Raw genomic sequence first — 24,413 nt, 5'->3', positions numbered from 1 at the left:
ACAAATGTACAAAGGCAGAAACATATTCGGCCCTGAAAGGTCTGCATTTCACATTACATAAAAGCAGTTCGTATTTGCGATAAACAAGTCATAGTATAATTACATGTCAGGTGTAGTATCTAGATCATTAGCGTTATTGATGATTTACAATTTGGTTACAAGGCGTTATCACTATTCTCTGACAAATATCAATGTACATCCTGGTAAGCCGATAAAATCTGTGACCTGGGCTCCTGGACGACGTCAGGACCACATGTCACCACTCTTTACTGGAATCAGAAAGCTTCATGATATGGATGTCATTTGAAAACTAACCTGACGCCGTTGACAACAGAATTCAACAGTTTGCAATGTAATCAAGACAAACGGTTGTACAATAGAAAAGAAAATGAATGAAATTTCCGTTGTAGCGGTGTACGACTGAATCTTTGTAAAACTAGGATATTCAATTAGATCGTTTTTTGTGTGTTTAAATTGAATATCTTAACTTGCAAGTTAAAACTCTACTTTATCACTGTTATAGAGCATAAGCACCTATATGTCTACATACAACATTTGTAAGACTAGAGACACATTTCGTATCATACTTGCGCATGTTAATATGCAATATGAGGAGCATTCTGATTTGTTTGTGTTCTCTTTCATTCAGTTTTAAGACCGCATTGTGATTTCTTTTGGCCATATTTATCTGACGAAGGATGATCATTTAAATCGAAAATTATGGTCATTAACATGCCTGTGATCAATCAGGACATTTATTTAACCATGTTTCATTCAAAGTTACGTTTCAGAAGTAGCTTTAATAAGAATATGAGCCGTGCCATGGGAAAACCAACATAGTGGCTTTGCGACCAGCATGGATCCAGACCAGCCTGCGCAGATCCATGCTGTTCACTAACGGTTTCTCTAATTGTTATAGACTTTCAAAGCGAACAGCATGGATCCTGACCAGACTGCGCGGATGCGCAGGCTGGTCTGGATCCATGCTGGTCGCAAAGCCACTATGTTGGTTTTTTCTCATGGCACGGCTCATATAACTACACATTTGAATTTTTTCTATCAAAAGTTTTATATGGATTTCACTTGGAGAATCGTGCAATATTTAAAAGACGCTCTAATTTCAGAAGCTTCCTATTCTACCTTTTCGTTGGGAGTTCGATCCTCATTTTTTTTAATTTGCATTACATACTTTGTGTAAGTTTGTTTTACTCTGGTTTCTAATTTAATATTTTGTTTCTTATTTTCATATAAAATTGGTAGTATCTATAAATCAAGCAATCCTAAAATTATTATCGGGCAATGCTTTTACAAAAGTGAAGTGTAAGATTGTTATAAAAGTTATAAACCTAATTCATATAGGTTTAAAAATATCACAGGAAAGCTTAAAACATTAGATCATGTTAAAGGTGGAATGTATTTAGATATAATTACATGTCAGTTGCAACATGTAACTTTTATTAGTTTGAACTGGTTGTTAGAGCTAAGTCGTATTACCTCCACCGAATTGTATTGAAAAAAAAATAAAGACAAAATTTAAAAGGTCTGGGAATCGAACTCAGGACGGAAAAGTATATTACGAATACCGTAACAGTTCAAGGCCAACGAGAAATAACTGACTGCATCGTAAATGTACTTAGTGTATTGACTTTATTTGCTGACGGAAATTCGTTTTTTATAAACCGGGAAATCCTTATCAGAAATTGTAGACGAATATTTTAATCTTAAATTGATTAAGAAAACAACAATTTTCAACAGAATTTGATGAAAAATACATTGTTAGAACATCGAGTATGCAGCATACAGGTGAATATAGCAAATGTTTTATTTCTTAAAATCTGACACCACGATGGGTGGGTTAGTCGCTTTAACACGAACAATTTTGCACCTTAGGAACAACGTGTATTTTATACGGGAAAACCGAAGGTTTTTCCGTCTATAGATAATGTGTACGTGTATATGTCAAAGTAAACCTATATACCGTTTAACTTGGGAATATGTTCTATACCTTCATCGTTTTTGTTGTTGTTGTTTTTACCCATCATTCCCGGAACTGCCGTGCAGTTTGCGCAATAAATAATTTTCAGGACGATAAAATAAAATTGCTTATGAACGATCCGGCGCCGATTTATCAAAACAGATTATTCTATCGAGTTGAAAATTCGCGGTATTAATGGAAATCGGTGTTATTCGGGTTTCTTTATGTAACGGGTTTGTGGATGGTTCAAGCGGCCCGCTTTTTGTTTCCAATATTGAATAATAAGATTATAAAATTATACAGTCAAAAAATGTACACGTGTCACTTACAGACTTACTAAACATATCATGATAAAGTACATGGACAATTTGATAAAAACATGTTTTGAAAATCCTTCCACAGCTCAATCACATATTGACTTGTACAATATTTACACATCGAATTCAACTATTATAACTGATTATGCACGGTAATTCTGTTCTGTCCGTCTTTTCCGTGTTCTAAGCCAGATTTACTTAGGGCGTCCTTATTCCCCGGATGGAATTGAGTCGAATCGGATCACCTAGCTCGAGTAAAACGCTCTAACACCGGAAACCGGAAGTGAAGTTTTACAGCCTTATTTATGGCGCTTGTTTACATTACCGATAGGTAAACCAACATCTCTACAAAAGTAGTGTAGCTGCTTCATTCAATAATATTTTATTAGGTCATAAATTTATCATATGTTTATTTCGCTACGACGTTTCATTGACAATGAAGTTGTACCTTCGCATTCCGCCATATTGTTCTAGCATTGTTCTCGGTCCTCTCGATTAGGAGGTGATGTCTTATTTTGACCAGAGAATAACGTTCTTGGACCTTGTTTTTGTCATTAGGGCGATTCTATCTCGGGTCGGACACAGAAGAACGAAGCGCACAAGGACGCCCCGTATGTCTATTTCGCTTAGACGAACAAATTCGTGATCTATAGTATAAAATTGGGTTATTACATAATAGTAGCTTGATCTGTGATGTTGTATTCACGAGGCGCGGAACAACATCCCAGATCGAGCTACTGTTATACTGACTCTTTTATTATATACCGTGAAGTTCTAACTTTTGTTTATTGTTTTCAAGAAAAATATGAACACATCTGCAACATAGTTATTTGTTTACCTCGCGCAGGAATATATACCTTACAAGCATTAATTACTGCCCGTTCTAACCGTTTATCGTTTCGGAGCTTTGTTTTATAGGAATGCTTGTTAAGAAAGTACAAACTATAATATTTTTTAAATCTAAAATTAAATCTCAATTTAGATATCATTGATGAATTCTTTCAATGTGTCTTAAGATCAATACTTATAGATCACAGCAAAACTTTCAACCATAAAACGCTGACTGAATTTAAATCATTTCATCGCTTTTTTACATACTTTATAAGGGTAGCTTTTAACCGTATGTAGCGTTCCATTATGTGTTTTTTTTATGTCTACGGTTCTAGTAGAATTTATTTTTCATACAAAGCAGAAGGACAGAATATAAATGTACCGATAGATAAGTTCTATTTTCTATTACACACAAATGATATTTATTTAACAAAAGAATAACATATAAGTATTTTAAACAGTTTTGCTTCGGGGTCTATCGTTGTTGGTGTGTGCTATTTGTAGAACTGGGTCAGGTCATGCATATTAATTCACGAAATTAGTACTGGAACTTGCAATGCAAAAGGTACAATACGGAATTTTTTTCTGCGGTGGCCTTAATGGATAAGATTCGAGTCCTGTTAGAAGCATTAAATGAGCTACAAGAGAGACCGGTTGGTGAGCAAACGAATTATTGAATTAAGTAAAACAGGAAATACTGAATAAAGTATGAAACGTGTATGAAACATTTGATACTGTGAAATCATTAATATTCGTGGGGGTCAATCCACGAAATCTAATTCCTACGAACAAGTAAAATTCCCATTCATTTTATGTTAAAAAAAGTAGATCCACGAATTTATATCCTCACGAAATTGTCGTTTTGACCAAAACCACGAAATTTCATGCACACGAAATTGAATGATTTTACAGTATATGTCTATTGAATACGACTTAGTAACGGACTGTTTTCTTTTACATTAAATATAAACTGTGTATATGATCGTGACAAATATCCCGCAGCAAATATGTTAGTATGCGGATCCGCAAAAGAATTTCTGCTACGTAAGATCCAACCAATTTATAAGACTGAAACTGTGTGTTATTACGCAACACAAGCATTGAATACGTCAAAATTATTACGTCATAACGTCAAATGTCATAGCGTTGCGCTTGAAAAATAAAGCACACTAAACGGGTAAATACTTGGCGAATATCTTTAAACACGAGATTATAATAGTTGACGACGTGTTAGAATAGAAATAATATATCTCAAACATTGATTTGCTCTTGTATGAAATCAATGTTTGGAGTTCAGATGTTGATTATCACGAGGGCGCAGCCAACGACAAATCATTGTTTGGCATATATTATTTCTTAAGTAAAATCTTATCACCAATATGTACACATGTAAACGCATTATTTTCTGATAAAATACGTTTATTTTCAGCAAATGCCTAAGATGTCAAGATTACATAAAAGAAGTTTCGGGTTGTAAAGAACTGTCATCAAAATTGATACTTTTATCTTTTTGAATAATGCTATTGCGTGTTTTATACTACAGAGTTTTAATACTTATATGTATAATGTTTAGGCTCAGTACCTGGGTGTGTTGTACATAGTAGCCACGAATCAATCTATTTTCACTTTCTAAAAAACGGAATCTGATCATATGACGTGCCCTCTTTCTAACGCTTCTTACATGTATATTTCGCCTCTATAATTATACTGATTTATAGGTTCATGTGTACATCCTTAACGAATTTATTTCGAAACTAAGCACTTTAGCTTATCACGATCATGTAAGGGCTTTAATATTGTCATAGAAACGATCTGATGCAGCGTCTTGAAAACGAATGTTGTTTATTAATATCTAGTTATGTTGGAACTGCTTAATCACACACTAGATATAGTCGGTTGCGAAAGCTTATGTTTATTTGCTGTAGTATTGCCGACTCCAAAATAAATCATATCTACCTTACCTTACCTTACCTTATCTCACGTCACCTCTTCTCACCTGATCTCATGATCATCTCATCTCGCCTCGTTTCGTCTCCACTCGTCTAATTATCTTGTAGTACCTTATCTTATCTTATTGTACATTACCTTATCTTAACTTATCTTATTTTTGCGCACAGTATTCCTGTATAACATTTAACAGTACTTAAGCCGTTTTAATTCTCTTTCTTTCTTTTTTAAAAAGAGACGACAACATGTGACCAGATCTTATTAATAGCTCGTATGATTTTGAAAAATAGCCTAAGATGTATTATCGTCACTTGTGAGCGCGATGCTATTCAGTTATTTTTGTTTTAAATTACACAATACGGTAAATGATTTACTTTTCTCTTAAATAGGAACTTCAATAACATTTATTATCGTTACTCGAAGAGCTAGTGTGAAAGGATCTCGAACTTTCAGTTTCTTTTATTTATTCTACATCTGCTGAAAAGTATGTCTGGTGTTTTATGCTTACCTTGGCCTTTTTTTTACAGATTTCACCATGTACACATGTAACAAGTTAGGATTTCCGCATAAGACACACAATGGTTTATATGCAAATAATCTACTACTACTTTTAACTGAGTCGTTTAATGGTTAAGGTAAATCAGGAAGAGTCAGGGGCCTATTGCTGAAGCTTGAGGCACTGCAGAGAGTACAGGTAGAGTGCACGAGGACAGCCGTTAACAACGACACTTTGGGATATGTCTTTTAGTAATGACTATGTGCTCTCTGATGCTAATGGATGGGCTACCAGTGGAGTTTATGTATTATTTTATGGTGGTCAACCTTTTGGAAAGCGTTAGCAAAGTGCATTGCCATAATTGTCAGTTTGCTGGCCATTTTCTAGATTCTAGAAGACCTCTTTTGTAACAGTTATAACTTTTGTTTCATAGGTGAGCTCTGAACTGAATCAATATTGGTTCTGTCAAAGTAGGACGTGGTGTTAGAGACTAAAATATGTTCCATCATTTCATAGGCAATGCATGCCAAGGATATAGGCCTATAGCTGCTAGCCTCGGGATTTTGGCGTACTGTTGCTCCCCAGTTCAATGTGTCATTTCAAAAGTCTTAGTATCGGTGCAACGTTTATGTGCCCAGCTGCAGTATGATACCTTTCTATGATATAGAAAAAATATGAGGTCCCGATTGCGATGTCGTAATTTAATACCCAGCAGATCGAATTAGAGCTAATTTGGTCATTTTGTTTGTAAAACGGTCTCATTGGTATGATATTATTATGATCAGCTTAAACAATATAATACTTTATTTATAGAATATGCTTATTGTTATACTCGTTGAATTTTATGTTTCTTTGATTTTTCTATGATATTTCTGAGAAGATGTTGTTGAAAGGGATTTCTACTCCTAAATCTAGCAGCCCCTTAAAGGGTCCAAATACCAACATTTCTACAATATTCTACAATATTGAGGAAAGACCTTATAATGATGCTACAGACCAATTTGGTGAAGATCGATCAAGCAGATGATGAGAAGATGTGTCTTATGCGGAGAATAATTTAAACGTTTTTTTTTCTATTTCTAGCTCTTTCTAGCCAAAAAAGGATCCAAGTGCCCCATTTCGATCAAATATTAAAGTCGTTCATAAGAAGAAGTCATTTAAATATATTTCTATTTTTAACTCTTACGGTCCCTAAGAGGCAAGCTTAAACATTTGTACAAACTTGACAGAGGGTCTTGGTGTAATTCTGGTCAGTAGTTTCAGAATAGCTGTCATCTGAAGAAAAATGTGGACAGACAGACGACGGACGGATAGTGAGCAATAACAATAGCTCACGCGTCGAGTACTTCGTGCTCAGGTGAGCTAGATAATAACCAAGGCAGGCATATGAAGTATTGAACACATGTCGTTCAAATTGTATCATGATATGAAAGGCATGTCTGAAGGGCTATGTGAAATAGTAGCAATACTTTTTGACGCTCCTCCATTTAGCTGTACAATTCAAAATTATATATAATTTGACTTACATATGTATTACATAACACACTCACCTGCAATGAAAGTATCATAGCTTTATATTTCGTAGGTAATGCAAATCCGGCATTTTCCCTATGTGTTAAACTGTTATTGTGAGATTATAGACTTTCACCACTTGGGTCGTTCAGGAGGTTGCCTCTTTTAAAACGAATGATTATCCTGGAATGCTTTTGTCATTAAAATATCGATTCGAATTTGGTTGAATTTAATTTAATCTAAAATCACAAAAATGCATATTATGTTTAACCGTCCGCTAATGTTACTATCTGATAATCTAACGTTCGACTGGCTGAAGGATTACCTATTTATATGCAATTTATACACAATTATTTTACATTCTATCTATACAGCACATTAAAAGACAAAATTATGAAAATTAAAAACGTTTTATTGATGTATTTTTAGCCAGTATGCAAGAACAAACTAGTAAAATATTGCCTTAATATTCGACATTTTTTGGTTTGCTGCTTTGGATAAACGTTAATTATAATAATGATTATAAAAAACAACATTTAACGTAATAACATGGACCATAAGTAAGAATTGCTACAGTTCATGATTAAATTTTCTGCAAGTAGATGTATCTGAACATGACATATTAATACGAGAATGAGCAACAAGACCTGTCTAACTGCATTTTATTGAACAAACTGATATGTTTTTAGGGTTAAAAGCGGGGTCTATGTGTGCCTCAATTGCCAACACTAAATGCTAGAAAGGCAACATTTCAAAAACAATTCTAGGAAATAAATAAATTGAGCTATTTGTCTATGGATTGCCAAGCAAAAATAGTCAATAATAAGAGAGAACCATTAGTTCGAAATAGAATGTCTCCTTATGTCTAACGCAAGTTTGATAAAAGTCTGTTTTGGGGTGGTGTGACTACACGGCTTATAGCGCACAAAAAGCTACCACCACTGCAATTCTATCTCATAGTTTCTGACTTGTCAGATGATTACTTTTCTAATAATAGTAATGAGCTTTATTCCCATCGAATGGTACCGCTAACCAATATTACCGGGTCTGGATCTTCGGCTAATAGACAACTGACTGGCATGGCATGCCATCTCGTAAGTAACAGAGTTATAGATAAAGGTTCAGGAAATGTTTATTTGTTACATTTTAAATACAGTAAAATGATGATTACACAAAACATTTGCATACATAATGCATTTTAAAACACTTCATGGGGTTATTGAAACAGGTCAATATTCATTTTGCTTAAGGTAAAATACATGCAGGTAAAGAAACAGACTGTCTGTCTTGCTGAATGATGGAGTTTTCGAGAAATATTTCGCAACGTTAAAGGAAATGAACCATGTCAAGATTAAATTGTATTTTGTGTATTAAATATTTATCTTTGATATATCCTTAAATTGGTCCTTCAACGATAGACCCTGAAGTGGAAGGCTATAGAAGACGGCCTGCTTGGAATACACATAATAAACCAGATGCATTTTATTTATACGAAAACACATGGCAACATACATGGCATATAAAACGGACAAAAACAAGCTGAAAACATAAGGACATCGTATTATAAAGGCAAGTAACATGAACTGCACGTTTTTAAATTCTAAAGCCGATGAGCTTATTTTCACTGTATTATTGCTAAACGTAATGTGAACTAAACACATTAAGGATGGTGGCAGTATCCGGTTTACTTTCCTTTAAATTCAGCGTTTTGCGTGACGCCCAAATTATATGGTTAGTCATATATATTTCCAGTTCTGCTTCACGATATATGGATATATATTTGACTGGTTTTAATCTATAGAAAGGATACAAGTTAGCCCAGTGCTACGGTAATTACTAATTAGCACATATGCTTATTTCTCCATCATCACTCTTAAATATTCATCATAATGATTGCTATCCAATTCATTTCAACGTGTATTGTACGTCAATAGTTAGTCTGAACCATTTTAGGTGCTGTTATATGTTAATACTGTGTACATTGAATAATGGTTTGTTTCGTTGTTGAATTTATAACTGTTTCAATAAAATATTAAAGCGATCTTCATAAATTTACTTTTTTAAACTTAACCTATCATTTTATGTGATTTGAACGATCACAAAGTTGACATTGCGTTCCGAGTAGAAGTCCGTTTCGCAAAATTAGTGTCCGTAGGTAGACTTCTACTGGTAGAAATGAATAACAGCAAAAGTGATCCGGAATATTTGGAAATGACTCGAAATAGCCGCGTTCACGGAGGTCGGAAAATTTATGTAATAAGCAAATTTAGCGCTATTTCCAAAATCAGTTAACGTTTTGGCAATTTGATGATCTGCTCATAGATACAAAGAAAACGAAAGTGCACATGTTAACTCCTCGAAAATTCTGAAAATGTGTTCGAAATACAAGTACACTGTATACGTTAAAACTTTTACCGCTATTTATTTATTAATTAGATAAATAGCAACATGGAAAATGGTTTCATATAAAGAACAATGTCTCAGACGATTTTTAACAAATAACTTTTTTATTTTACCAGTTTATAGCCGGCTTATCTCAAATTTATTATCATATTACATTTATAGTCTACATTTAGCACGATTCGTAGTGTGCTCTCATGTTAAGTATTGATAACCTCCTAATCAAAGTGTTTGTGTTGAGAAGTGGACAGATACTCCGGAATTTTTTTATATATTCGATTTACACCCTGTAAATTACACAGGTATTTATTTTACTTCTTCAATATGTTGTTATTGTTATGATTCTTTTGTTATTGGCATTTATTCCTGTTATACTGGTTGCATATCTTTCCATATTATTAATTTGATAACGCATCCATAACGAATACATATTCAGTGGCGTAGCTTCTATAAGGCACTGCAGGCCCGGGCCTGCAGATTATCCGAGAAAGTGAAAAAATAAAAATGTCAAATATGCAATAAAAATCGAAGGGTAAGGGGGGTTAGGCTGTAGGAGGTAATGAATCAGTCACTAACGGGAGCGTACCTGGATGGTTTTGAACTGTAATAATAATAATAATAATAACGACTTTATTTTACGTGGATAACATATTTGGTGTTTAACCAATTTTCAATATGGTCCACATTATCAAACAAAAGATACATGATTAATTACAAAATTTACAAATCAGCGAACAGTAATGATTGATAAATATACAGCTGTATACAGCTGAGAAACAAACCTGAAAAGAAAGTTCAATAATGAACTGTACGCTAGATATGAGCAGCACAGTTACGATGCTGCGAGTATGATGTTGGTGAGGGAGGGGTCTCCATCTCCCAGAAAATTGAGATTTAGTGAATGTTTTAGGCAAGAGATGCGTTCTCTTGCTATATTCCAGCGTTAATCTATTTTGTTTGTCACATTTGTACTACATATTACGGAGATAATCATTTAAAATCAAAGATTAGCACACCGCTCATGCTTAATGGCAGGGATCGTGACATTGTCTAAAAACAAAAACTGCAACTCGAGCAGCCCAGGATATTTTGAGGAATACAACCATTTTTCATATACTTTATTTATAATGAAGAGTTCTAATTAACTTGACCATGAAATTGTATATCACTCTAACACGGCTGAGACTTAGAACGTTGAAGAATCAGAGTTCTGTGAATTGCTCTACACAATATACTCCCTGTTTTCGTACATTAGACATCAATAGTAACAGTAGATATATGGTTATGTTTCAAAATATTTGTGTCACTGAAACACTGTGTCATTCTATGATGTATTTTATTGTACAACTGCCAAGACCCGCTCACGCCAAAGGGGCCTAACACTATGGCAGTTTGGGTAACTGCATCTAACTGCTACACACGTGAAAACATCGAATATTCGAACCGTGTGCAAAGCTGTCACTATGATTATTTATTTATTTATTTATTATTCATTTAATATCCTCCACAACATCAAGATTACATAGACAATGAATGGAACGTTACCAAGCACATTAAAGGTATACTAGGTTTTTTTTGGTTTTATCATAATTGAAATATTCGTCGTTAATTAATGCATTGCGTCTGCATCCGCATTTTGGTAAGTTTTTGATACCTCGCACTTTAAAGGTATACTAGTTGTTTTTTTTTACTTTTGTTGTAATCGTATTTGAAATCTTCGTCAGTGTTTAATTTAATGCATTGCGTCTGCATCAACATTTTGGCAAGTTTTTGATTAATGTATCTATGCACACATTGCAAACGTTTCAAGTTTTCTCACGGGAAACTTAACATTTTTTAGTCATTAAACATCTAATTTTGGCAAAATGCAAATTTAAACTGCGCAAATTGCTAAAAGTACTTCTGTATTCAGATCTGGATATAGATTGATAGATGTTATTGCAACCATTAATAAAGTCTTCGATATCACGTAAGCAGTCACGTTTTTCTTACTCGAGATAACGGAAGACTATCAGTTTTATTCTCCCACTGCTCTGTTTTATTACATCTTATTGATACTTGAATAGCAGTCAGGCGGGTGATCCTTTGTGCAAACAGATTCCGACATGCCCAAATTGAGTATACCGAGGTTCAATGGGCAAAGTGATATGTAGGTATGTTTGTAGAAACGAGCGCTCGGTAGTTGCCGTAGAAACTTGCATGCACAACGGAATCTCGCTTTTGACTGAGTATCGCAACTAGGGGTTTGTGGCAAAATGTTTCGCCTGAAGCGGTGGTCTAAATCTAAAACATCCAAACATCCAGTTAATATACATGTACCGGTATGCTGAGATTTAGTGTCAATTAAATATAAATCATTGGCTACATTTTTTGTAATAGCAGCAAATATTTATACTGTGTTTAGCTATACATGCATTACGTCTTATTTTAAACCTAGGGCATATAGTACTGTTAATACAGATAAACCTGTTACTTTATGTTTACCTCAACTATATGAAGTAACTGTTCATATTTTCAAATATGAAAGTCTTTAGCTTGTATCCGCTTGTATCTTTGTCTGTTCGAAACCTCGCACGAGGTGTCTATTTTTTCATTTTTCATTGTGAGGAAACCATCAGGTTGGCTTTCTGAACAATTTATGGCTTTATCCAGGTATCAGTTCATGGCCTAAAGTTATGTCCGAAGGAGACATCCGGGGTCTTCCTCCCAACATTAAACACTGTTAAAAGCTGGACAGTTCTTTTGAGACATAAACACATACTTGTAAAAATTACAGTTGATGATTTTATACTAAACCTCTGAAACTGTTTAGGGTTTACCTACATAATTGTTTTCCATGGCATTAAAACACTTGCTTTACTTTCATTTTTTGCTTGTTTCTACTTAAGTTTGTCACTTAGGCAGACAGAAGTTTTAGTTCTTGTGAGACATATCTGTGCGAAATGTCTTCTACATGTATAGAAAACTTCAACTAAACGGATGCACAATATACACATATGTAATTAAGATCATATGACATTACGAATTCATTTAAAATATACGAAACTTAAAACTATTCACAATATATGTTCAACATCAAATGATATGTCCGTACTCCCTATATAAGGTTTGTTCACTTTTACGCTATAGATCACAATAATCCAGATGCCACTGATCATATGAACTGCAAACTGCAAAGAAGATAAGTATGATATACAGAAATGAAGCAGTATCAGTACGCCCAGCTTTGTAAGCAATGTGTAATTTAGAAAGAAGGAAAATACACACTTATCGTTCGAAGGTGTTGCCACCGGCCGTTCCTGTGCGGTTCCCACTGTGTTCCTTTATATGTTCGTTATGTTCTCGCTGACAGTTTGTGTCGAATTTGAATTGTACGCACAGGCTTATAGGCGTATGCCCAGATACGCGCCTGACCAATATTGAACATGTAATTAGAGCGTATTTATTACATATTTCCATGATTAAAAAGATAAAACCGATACCAGTAGTTTTAATTATTTTCTCGCTCGATTACCACCGCCCCGCCAATTATCGCCCCACAACTTTATTAATGTTGGCAAATAGACAGTACTTGAGCCGAAAAAAGGGGTTGCGAATGTCATGATCAAATTACGCGGACGGAATTCGAACCCGCGACCTCCGGGTTAGGAGTCCGACAGTACTTACAGGATTTTTTTACCAAGAGGGGAAGGGGCCAATGCCTGTTATTTGAGGGGTGTGGGGGGAGGGGGAGGAGGGGGAATAGCTAGGTATTTGAGCAAAGGGGAATAAAAACCTGATGTAAAGTAAATTTTTGTGGAAAACTGCATGATTTTAAAGGAATTTACTGAGGGGAAGGGGCCTATCAGCGGCCCCTATTATGAAGGGGAAAAAACCCTGATTTAATTCTACCCCTACACCTCGGTGCCTCTAAATAATCCGTGAATCTAATGCATATTGAAAACATAAACTGTTTCAAGTTTATTTAAGTTTGAAAGTATTGTTTTTGATTAAAGAAGTCTAGACTGTGCTGTAAAATCTGTTTCATAGTACAAAATGCAAATCTTTAAGTGCGTATACAGCTTATTTTTCAGTTGAATAATTATTGAAATGTGCATCTGTTTAATAAATAATGATTTACTACATTTTATCGGTGAATGAATATAATCAGAACTTCGGATGCTTAGTAATTAAATCAGGAGTGCGTAGCATGAGTGATTTAATTATTCGCATCATTTTATCCATCAACAAAATACAGGAACATATTTTAATTCAGTCACACTGTGAGTGATATAGGTTTGCTATTTCTTTTATTAGCATTCAGCAAAAAATAAACAGAATTTGTTTGTTGTGAATGGATATGGAATATCACATCGAGAACTGATACAATAACTCGCGCTACCTGCTCATGAAAATATCAATTGCATCAACTGTCAATGTGATATATTCCATAGCCACTCAAAACAAACAAATTCTGTTTATTTTGTTTTGCTGAATGCTAATAAAAGAAATAGAAAAACTATATCACTCACAGTGTGACTGATATGGAACTGATAATACTGATGCTGGGTCAGTTATACTTAGTTATGATAACTTAGTCATAAACTGAACTTTGATCGTTTTTTGTGTGTTTTTATTGAATTAAACTCCCCCGCTTAGCATTGGTATTATTCCGCCAGAATGGCTCAGAACGCACCATAGACACTCTTAGTTTTTCCAAATTTTCGTGGGGAGGATACCCCAATACCCCACTACCAAGGTCGCTTCTTCGGCGCATCGGCCTGCAATTTATAAAATGCCAACTACGCCCCTGATATTGATTTAAAAGACTGACAATAACATCTGTTAGAGCTGAGGGTCATCAGGCAACCGGCTACTATCTTTACATTTGACAAATTAAACATACAGAAGGGTATTTTGCAATAAGCCGGTTGGACCGAACTCTTAAACTGTCTGTTGTGGACGATCGGCCCATTTTACAATCTTTAATTTGTTCCTCGTGTTGTTTTGATGTAACATCTCTTAGCTGAGACTTGAGCGGAAGGTACCAATTAAACGTATAGTTCTAACAGTTTTCACCTATGAAAAAAATAAAAAATAAAATAAAACCTCACATCTCTTATCACGCACCAGTCAAGGAGTGGTGGTATATTTTATCAAAGGTTCATGATTTGACTGCATAATCTATGTCTTATTTATCTAAGTATTTTAAAATTATTATGCACTATGTCAGTGATCCGTGGATTTTAGAGCAAAATCGAAGTATGTACATGACGAAGTAATTTTGACATCACTTTTACATGGCATCACGTTAACAGGCTGGTATTTACTTGCAAATAACGGATAATTACTTCAATAAAATGTTTAAAATGTTAGAAAATCAACGTTCCCCACTAGTTATTTTGTAATAAGGGAATTCAAGCATTGGTTTGTGATATTAAAACAATAAAAAGCTCGGTGCTCATTTTTAGAATAAATATCAACCTAAGATCAGGGACCTCTTTGTCAGAATGGTTAAGGTTGCAGACTTCAAATCATTTGTAGGACCGGACCCCTAGGTACCCGCCCCTGGGGTCCTCTTTCATCATCAAAAGCTAGAAAATCAACATATGACATATAATTGTGTTGATGTGACGTTAAACCCAACAGGAACAAAACAAAACAAAAAACCTTGGGTCGGATTTTCTGTATTCACAACTCAAGGGCATGGTAGATGCTCTTTATGTCACGAGTGGTAAAAACTATACACTTTAATCTTAAATGCTTTTGCATGTCTTTGTTTCTTAGATGATTGTCCTTTAATATCCAAAGTGGAAGAAATTCAGTTTTGGTAAATCGCCCATCTCATATACTTAAACTGTAGCGAACGTATTTAAAGGCTCATAATGCCTTTGTTCATAATGTGGCTGCCACCATTTTCATTGTGGACATAAAATATATTAATTTCTTGTTAAATCCTATTTTCAATAACTGTTTTCTCTAATTAGTTGCCAATGGTTTGAATATCGATAAACATAGTATAAAGTTTTAAAGAACACATAGTTTTTTATTACCTCCCTTTACATATCCAACTATATAAGTGCATATGCAGTACTTTATGTACTAGTAGTGCTTTTCTAACCATCCAATTTCGCATAACATCTATTTGGACAGCTCTTTCATCTGTCTTAAATATGATATTTAAAGCCTAATGGGATTGATTAGTTGTGGCATGCGCATAAAATAATTTATTCGTTTCAGCAGCGCTATTTCTCCGAGATAACATCAGTTCAACATGATTCAACTGCAGTACCGCGTTCTTCTAACACTGTTGACAGTTTATCACAATGTTGGTATGTATATTTTATAGATGTCAAAATGGATGTTGCTAAAAAGTGTAAACCTGATATACGTTATCTAAAAATAACTTGATTTCAGTAAAGTGACATTTTTGCGAAATAAGTATAATCAAATACAAATAAATTCATATAAAACAAACATGAACTATAACGTATATATATTTATTGAAACTTCAAACGCCCCCACCCCCACCTCCCATACCCCTCTCAATATTTTTGACTATCTTTCAAATTGCACACATTAGATATAGGATATTTCTTACACATTTTGAAATTTCAAGAAAACAATGTAATAATGCAGTAATTTTACGACATCTGCCAATTTTAATAATAATAATAAAAAAAACTATAAAGGAAAGTTTTACTTTCGACAATCATGCAAATGATTTATAAAGATAATGAGGCATAGGCATTAAATCATTTTAGATATATCTAACCAAATCTCTTGTTGTCTAAGATGGCAGGATGTCTGTCTACTTTGTTCGTGATTTTCCTACCTTATGACCAAATTCGTTCGTTTGTTACTAGATATCAGTGTGTATTTATGTGATTTTTTGAAATTGTATTAATGTAGCGAAGTGATTTAAAAGATATCATAGCCTTTTCCTTTTAGTGAAACTGTTAATTAAAGCATATCGGAAATGTTGTATATATATCCTATTTGCAAAGATATTCCACAAATATTGAGATGTTAGAAGTTTTGTTCAGTGTAAATTATGTAAAGATGTTGTTTTTTTTATATTCCAGTCATGTTTGCATGTCATGACGGAATCCCATATACTGTCAAACGAAAACTAACAAGAATATTTAAAATTGACGGAATACCAGCTGTCAAGACATCGATAAAAGATAATTTGAATCATTGGGTATCTGGAAGCGAAATAAACATCGGTGTGACAGGAAATTCAGGTGTCGGAAAGTCAAGTTTTATCAACGCGATCCGTGATCTAACGCCGGAAGATGAAGGGGCAGCCAAAGTTGGAGTAGTAGAAACAACGACAGAAATAAAAGCATACCATCACCCAGTAAATAACAACATTATTCTGTGGGACTTACCCGGAGTTGGAACTCCTACATTTCCGCGATATAGGTACTTTAGTAAAATAGACGAAGAACAGTTTGATTACTTTATTATCATTTCCTCTGAAAGATTTACGGAAAACGATCTTTGGTTAGCAGAAGAATTTAATGAAAGAGATAAGGCATTTTATTTCGTTCGAAGTAAAGTAGGGCAAGATATTGAAAACGACAAGAGAAGCCATCCAAAAAGTCACAACAAAGAGTCAATTTTAACTGACATTCGAAACAACTGTAACCAAAATCTTAAATATGTAAATGCCAGAAATCAGCGGGTATATCTAATTGACAACTATGACACTGAAAAGTACGATTTCAAACTGCTCTCATTAAAACTAATGGAGGATGCATCGGAGCTAAAAAGAAAGGCCTTGGATAGAGCATTGATTCACTTTTCCAATACTCTTATAACTGACAAAAAGGCTGACTTGCATGGAAGAATAAGAGCTATTGCGTTGGCGTCCGGTTTGGCTGGCGCAATGCCAATACCAGGTTTGGATGTTGCTGTAGATTTAGCCGCTCTTCTGAATGAAGCAGTACATTATCGGAAAGAATTTGGTTTGGACGACGACTCATTGAGATACTACGCAAATAGAAATAGTTTATCAAAAGACAGGTTTACGCGAGAAGTCGGTCTCAAAAGTAGTCTAATTGAGTATACAACATCTGGTTTGCTAACATATTTTGCGAAAATTGGACTGACACAGGCTGCCTCATATACAACTTCAAATATTATGAAGTACTTGCTACCAATATTTGGCAACATAGCGAGTGGCATCACATCATACACGGCGACAACGATCTGCCTTAATAACTTGCTTGATATGATGGCAGAGGACGCCAGGAAGATAAATGACTATAAGCTTTAAATATTTCAAAGACTTATACATTGTTTATATATTTTAAAGTTTTATACAATGTTTAAATGCTTCAAGGTCTTATACAACGTTAAATATTTCAAGCACTGTACAATTAATTAATATTTCATGGACTGTACAATGTTTAGATATATCAAGGTCTTATACAAAGTTTTAATATTCTAAGGACTCAAACGATGTTTAAATATTTCAAGGACTTACACGATGTTTTAATATTCCAAGAACTTGTGCAATGTTTTAATACTTGAAATACTTACATAATATCTTAATAGTCTAAGGACTTATAGAGTTGTTTAGTATTCAAGGACGTATTCAATGTTTTGATATTTCAAGTACTTGTTTTAATGTTACAATTTTGATGATTTTACAGATAGTCTGAACGTTTACAAATTCTTTCTGCAGTTCAAAGCATTCCTCTTTCAGAAGTATTTTTATTCTATGATTCTTTCACAATTCATTAACCTTATATCAACATTTTGATAAAAATCCATAAATAAAGATTTTATACATATTTTTCAGTATCACAATATGTTAATCGACAGTTACAATTAATATCTGTGTATGCAAATGTTTGGTTTACCAGAGCCATCTGTAGCTGAACTTGTATAACAAACATCTACACATACTGAGTAAGAAACTTCAGAAAAAAAACTCCAGAGACGAGGATTAATATTAGCAGTATTACAATTTAACTGTCACTTCAATTCATTTACACACTACTTTTCAAAATCTTAATAAACCTGATATTCAAGTAAAGATTTTATACACATTTTATAGGATCACTATTTAAACTCGTTAATGCGTATGATAAAAAGCTACGTTTTTATTAATTTACAACCTTATCAGTGAAGAAGTGTAAATTTAGATAACGCATATTGTAGACTCACACGATTTTAAATGCAAGGTTTACTGAAAATTGTCGTGTTAAACTATTAAGAAATAGGAGAGATCGCCGTGACGTCACGCGTTAACATCTGTTTATCTGGTGGTTGGCAAAACAAATGATTTTAACACCGTATTGAATCAGAATTTTTAATTTTTAATAACTTTTTTGCTCATTTATGGATTTTCAAAATTCAAAAAGATTTGAAATACTAACAATCTTCATATTTTTGTATCCAAATATCTTTTTTCAATGAATAACCGTTTTAAATGACATATAATTTTAAAAGCGGCGTAGTGATTTTCACAACCTTTAGAAAAACAGTGTAAGTTAAGCGTTCATAATTAATCCATTTTATTTCGAAATAACAATTAAAAGTAATCAATAAATTGCTTGTTTTATAACCTTTCCATTGATCAAAAAATTATTTATGTAATTTGTGTTTTAAGAAAGTTTAGACCGTTAGAAAAACATCACTGTTTACAAAAAACATGGACGGTCGGCTTCTGCCCACCCGATCATTGTCTTACCAGTTCTAAAAATAGAATTTGTATACAAACACGATCTCTCCTATATATGTAAAATTTAATTGTTACATCAAAGACAATAAAGTTTTGGTAAATTGTGTGTAAATGAATTTATTTCAGATAATATTTAGTATTGGCTAATGTACTTTTCAATTTTTGCTGTGTGAGAAGTCTGCCCTTAAATATATTATTGGATTTACTTTTGGTTGAAATTTTTCTGTAGAATTAAATCACGATTATAGCTATTCAAATGAGATGTTGAAATTTTAATTTAAATTGCTAAATATTTAAGCATGCTTAAGTCAGTTTTTAGTGCACTGATATAATTAAAATTGTTTAATCGAATGCAGAAAATTTACGCTAAATAAAATTTATGAAAAAATGGATGGAGATGGTTAATGTACTTAATACCTGTATTGCCACTCTAAAGGTCTTTATTCATTAGCTACTGGATTTCACTTCAATTCCCTCCTTAATTGGGTACTAAATGAGTAGCAAAATATTTCAACAGCACCTTCATTTAAACATGGAGTTTGCCTTGACCTATGGTTTAAAATAATCGTACGAGTACACCAATTTTAGAATCCATAGGTCTCTGCACAATCGTAGCGTCTGGTCACAGTATCTACGGGTCCCGTACGATCTTTAGAGGACTCAATCGTAGAATATTCGTACGGACATCACAGACAGGTCGTGCGGAACTCCAGGGAGCCCGGCCGTACCTGGTACGGTACTCGCGAGTTCTTACGGCGTTCGCACGGCACGGTGTCCTTGCGACAAGAATAAATCAATTCGGCGACGTCTGAAAAAAATGCATTTACGATCGTAGGATATCTGTACGGACATCGCAGACGAGTCGTACAGAACTCGCAAGGAGTCCGGCCATACCTCGTGCGATGTCCGTTGGCTCGTACAGTGCTTGTACGGTGTCTGTACTAGTGTCCGTGCGACAAATAATACATTAGTTTTGCGAATTAAAACTCTGTGAGCCCCATTGTACGGATATCGTACATTGACAGTGCTAGTCCCCTACGCCACTCGTTCGACCATCAGCAAGCCTCGCACTTCTCCAAATCGGTGCGATGCACGCACGAGCTCCTCTAGAACCCCATGCGGTTCCCGCACGGGGCTCTTGCGAGCAGCTCCCGACTTCGAAATCCTCTATAAGCTAGTAAAGAACTCAGGAGCTCGGTGAAACATTTTCACTGAGTTCCCGAATTCTCTACTAGTTCAAAAAATCCGCACGAGGGTCGAACGAATGCGGCGGACGCCGTACGTGTTTGCCAAAATGTGACTGAGAACCTACTCGTACGGAGCTCGTAGCGTTCTTGTGAACAGGGTATAAATGGTTGCCCAATCAAGAAAGCATTTTTAAACGTGCGAATGAAGCTCATAAAGGTATATTGACTGAAGAGGTCATTGATCATACTGTAAGACAATTTCGACGATTGAAAAAAAAAGAACGCCTTTGAAATAAATGTTTATGAGTTTGTGTCGTCTCCATTCTTAACTATACTTGTTGTGCTAATCAAATCTAATTAAAAATCATGTGCAAAATTCTGTGAAAAAAAAACTTATTCGAAACTCAAGAGAAACAGTGTACAAATACACAATTACGTTTATGTAGACTGTTTAATTGATCAAAAATATTTGAAGAGGTGAAAACAGTTACTACCTTAAATTTTTTTTTATTGAAAATGGGTGGTTGATGAAAGTCCCCATCTAGAATATATGGGAGATTTTATTTGCAGACGGGCTCATGGTAAGTGTAATATTTACCGCCCAGTATCTAGCCAAGCTCGACACAATTGGTACAGTACAAGTTAAAGTAAAATCGCCCAATACTGAACTTTAGCTGGGATAGCAGCAGCCACCGTTAATTGAACACAAATCACCTACTCGCATTACTAGTTTTAATCTTTCAAAAACATATTACAGTATATCTTTACATTCAAAACTGTCGAAATTATTACATGGATACACTGTACTTGCTTCTAATACCACTTAGTGTACAAAATGCAATATATGCAGTCATTGACTGACTACGTATTTAACAAAAGGAAATTTCAAACAGAAGCTTATCAATAAATTATCAATCTAGCTTTCCCGATCAAGGTAAGCGTTGTTTATGTACAAAATAAAATTAACCTGCTCTTCAAAATTCGTGAAAATGATTATGAAAATAAATATCTGAATTTTGAACCCCCGATACGATTCGACAAAAGAATTAAATATTTTGTTCAGGTAACCATATACCACACTCTTTAACGCTTTGTTCCCTCTTTTCAGATATATGATATGTATGTTCTTCAGTTAACCAGTTTATAGCAATACTGCAGTATCAGATACTTTATCTTATATCATAACTCGGTGTAGGGTTACGCACACAATGCTTTATCGTTTAGCTTCTGTAGTATATTCATATAACATAAAATATTTACAAACGTTGATGTTGAGACAAATTAATATTGTAGAATGATTTTTATTCTCATTTTCTATTGTTAATTACAAAGATGTTTGAACTTTTATAATTTTGCTATCTGGACCTTTGAGGGCTGGCTTAGAATATCACATGAAAATTACTACAGAACATGATATTCAGTTTCTTCTTTGTTTTACATTTTACCACAGACTTTTAAATATAGAAACAAGAATTGTTGCCGTGATTGTAGAAATGCCTCCAAACTTCTATAAATGATGAATTAACATTGTAACATTTTTTTATATCCATTTAACAAAGTGATAAAGGGACGTATTATGTTATACCCCTGGTGTCCGTCTGTCCATTAGCAATTTCGTGTCCGCTCTGTAACTCTTGAACCCTTGTCTCGCTTCAAGGTCAAGGTCACACTTAGTGGTCAAAGGTCATATCAGTTTGTTTCGTGTCCGATCTGTAGCGCTTGAACTGCTTGAAGGATTTCAAAGAAATTTGGCACAAATGTTCACAACACCGAGAGGACGTGGAGAGCGCATGTTTCGGATGACTTCAAGGTCAAGGTCACACTTAGGGGTCAAAGGTCATATATGACTTTGCTTTATGTATATTGCTCTGCACTGCAGTGCTCTTGTTTTTATTTGGCAGATCTGTTGTTTGTTCATTTACAATAAAAAAAATCGAATTACTTCCCTTTTATGTTACTATAAATAGCTTATTTTGATTTTTTTTTATTGGCCGTAGGGAAAAACCGAGACCACTTTTCTATTGTACAACATGAATGGTACCTCCAATTTTAAGCTGTATTTTGACATACTTGTACCTGGTAAGGATTTTTTTGTGGACTAAGATTTTTTTTTGAATTTCTTCCCTTTGTTCTTCCTGTCATTTGGGCTTCAGCAGTCAAGTTTTTTAAATTTTATTCCAATCCTCTGAGGTAACCCATCGGGCTTATATTGCCCCGCTTGGCGGAGCTCTTGTTTTATTCATAATTTGATACCTACAAGACTTTGATGAAGACCTTTTGAAGATTTTTTATGACAGACATACCCATGCTATGGGTAAATCTACGAAAGAGTTCCCGTGTGTGGACTGACGATAAAAGGTCCATCGATCAACAACCTAGTAATGCCAATGCGAGACTATCAAAAAGTGTATCACACGCTTGTTTTTTTACTCCGCGACATATTTCTCTTGAAGCAAGATACATCTATGAAACTCAATGACCAGTGCTTGGTAGTTTTACATATTGGCATATGGACATTGGTGCTGACTCAGTGATCAATGTTTGTGCGTCTGTTAGTAGAGTAGAGAAATCTCAATTCTTCCTGCCGTCAGTTTGCTACATATGCAAATATTAGAAGTGTATGACTGTATGACTTTGTCATGAATTTGTTTTAATAAAACAAGTAAAATAACTAGAACTGTGATGCCCAACTGGTTGTTTATAATTAAATAGGGATTATTGAATATAGTTTTGGAGGACCAGGCGTGTTTTTCTCGAGTTTGCTTGTTTCATTGTCTTTTGAAAGGGAGATTTTCTTGATGTGAACACAAGTGATTTTCTTTTCGGATACGTTAACGTTTTGTTCTAAATGCAAAGGAAGCCATTTCTGAGGATCTGAATACAAACGAACTCAACTGATTGTTATATAAACATGTTACATTTTATATTCCAGATTATTATTATTTAATGTTCAGTATTTCAGTGAAATATGAATGTAGACATGATCAATAGTTATTCTGGTAAAATTTATATTCGTACTTTATGCTAGGTGTTTGTTCAATTTAAGTTCTAGTTTTTTTGTTGTTGTTGTTTGTTTTGTTTTTTTTGTCAAGAAAAATAACATTTTTAGCCAATAATAAAATTAGTCTATTGAAATGGAGCATTTTTTCCCCTTCTTACAGAGATTCAAAGGAATATATGCCCGTCGTATCGAGAATTTTATTAGAAAATAAATTGAACATATCCAGATGTCCGCTTTCCAAGTACAGTCAAGCTATCCAGACTCGAGATCCAGTTAATATATATAATAGTTGTAGGTAGAATACATGTCATCTCCAGTACACATTGATTAGATTTCTCAAAATTACTCACTTCGGTAGTTCCTATATCATTATTGCCTGCAGTGTACAGCATACTTTCGAATACATGTATGTCAATATTACCTAAGCCACAATAACCCTATTTTATAAAATATTTATGGGCAAGCTCCAGTAACTCACCTCGAGACGTGTAAAAATATTTGTCGTTCTGCATCTTACATTTTGGTTTGTCCGAAAGGCATACCGCTTTCGTAAACTAACATGGTAGGTCAAATATTATTTTGCGCAATTCTATCTCCGATGCCGCAACTGAAATATTCCAGCCATGTATTTTAACTTTATGTAAGGAAAACACGATTTGAAGTAAGGTTATGTATAAAATTGCGATTTATTTGCTATATTTTCGTTCGGAATGGAAAGGATAGCAAAAACAAACCATTTATGTGCAGCACTCAGATATCATTGAACAATATTTTGAGCCGTAGGTCTGCAGAGTTTTCATCGTACTTCACTTGTTCTTTTACTAATCAAGCACACATTTTCTAGGATAAGTCTTTGTTCATATACAGGTCAAACTACGAAGCCCGATTTGCGGTATCCTATTTCAAGACCAGAATGATTTAAAGAAAAGTGTGTTACCAAAAGTAAATTTGTCGACTTTATGTGCGCAAATCGTTCACCGGAAATGCCGCAATTCCATTGAAGCGGAGCACCAGTGGTGCTCGAATTGCGCGATTAGCAGCCGTGCCCTCGGGCGATTTGGCTAGTTTATA

General features: G+C 34.4%; 1 protein-coding gene across 1 annotated transcript; it reads left to right on the top strand.

Moving 5' to 3' along the window:
• Positions 1 to 9,188: 9,188 nt before the first annotated feature.
• LOC123531937 (interferon-inducible GTPase 5-like) lies at positions 9,189 to 19,237 on the top strand. Its single transcript, XM_053517576.1, has 3 exons — positions 9,189 to 9,780; positions 15,701 to 15,789; positions 16,543 to 19,237. Exons 2-3 carry the CDS (start codon positions 15,732 to 15,734, stop codon positions 17,739 to 17,741), a joined length of 1,257 nt encoding a protein of 418 aa, XP_053373551.1. The 5' UTR covers positions 9,189 to 9,780; positions 15,701 to 15,731; the 3' UTR covers positions 17,742 to 19,237.
• The last annotated feature ends 5,176 nt before the right edge of the window (positions 19,238 to 24,413 follow it).

Source organism: Mercenaria mercenaria, chromosome 11 (genome assembly GCF_021730395.1).
Source record: "Mercenaria mercenaria strain notata chromosome 11, MADL_Memer_1, whole genome shotgun sequence".
Lineage (NCBI taxonomy): Eukaryota > Metazoa > Mollusca > Bivalvia > Venerida > Veneridae > Mercenaria > Mercenaria mercenaria.
The sequence above is the reverse complement of the archived record's forward strand: the minus strand, read 5'-3'. Positions and strand labels throughout refer to the sequence as shown.

Coding starts and splice junctions, on each gene's coding strand:
- LOC123531937 (XM_053517576.1), top strand. CDS start 15,732: ATGATTCAACTGCAGTACCGCGTTCTTCTAACACTGTTGACAGTTTAT. Junction 15,790..16,542: donor GACAGTTTATCACAATGTTG/GTATGTATATTT, acceptor TTTATATTCCAG/TCATGTTTGCATGTCATGAC.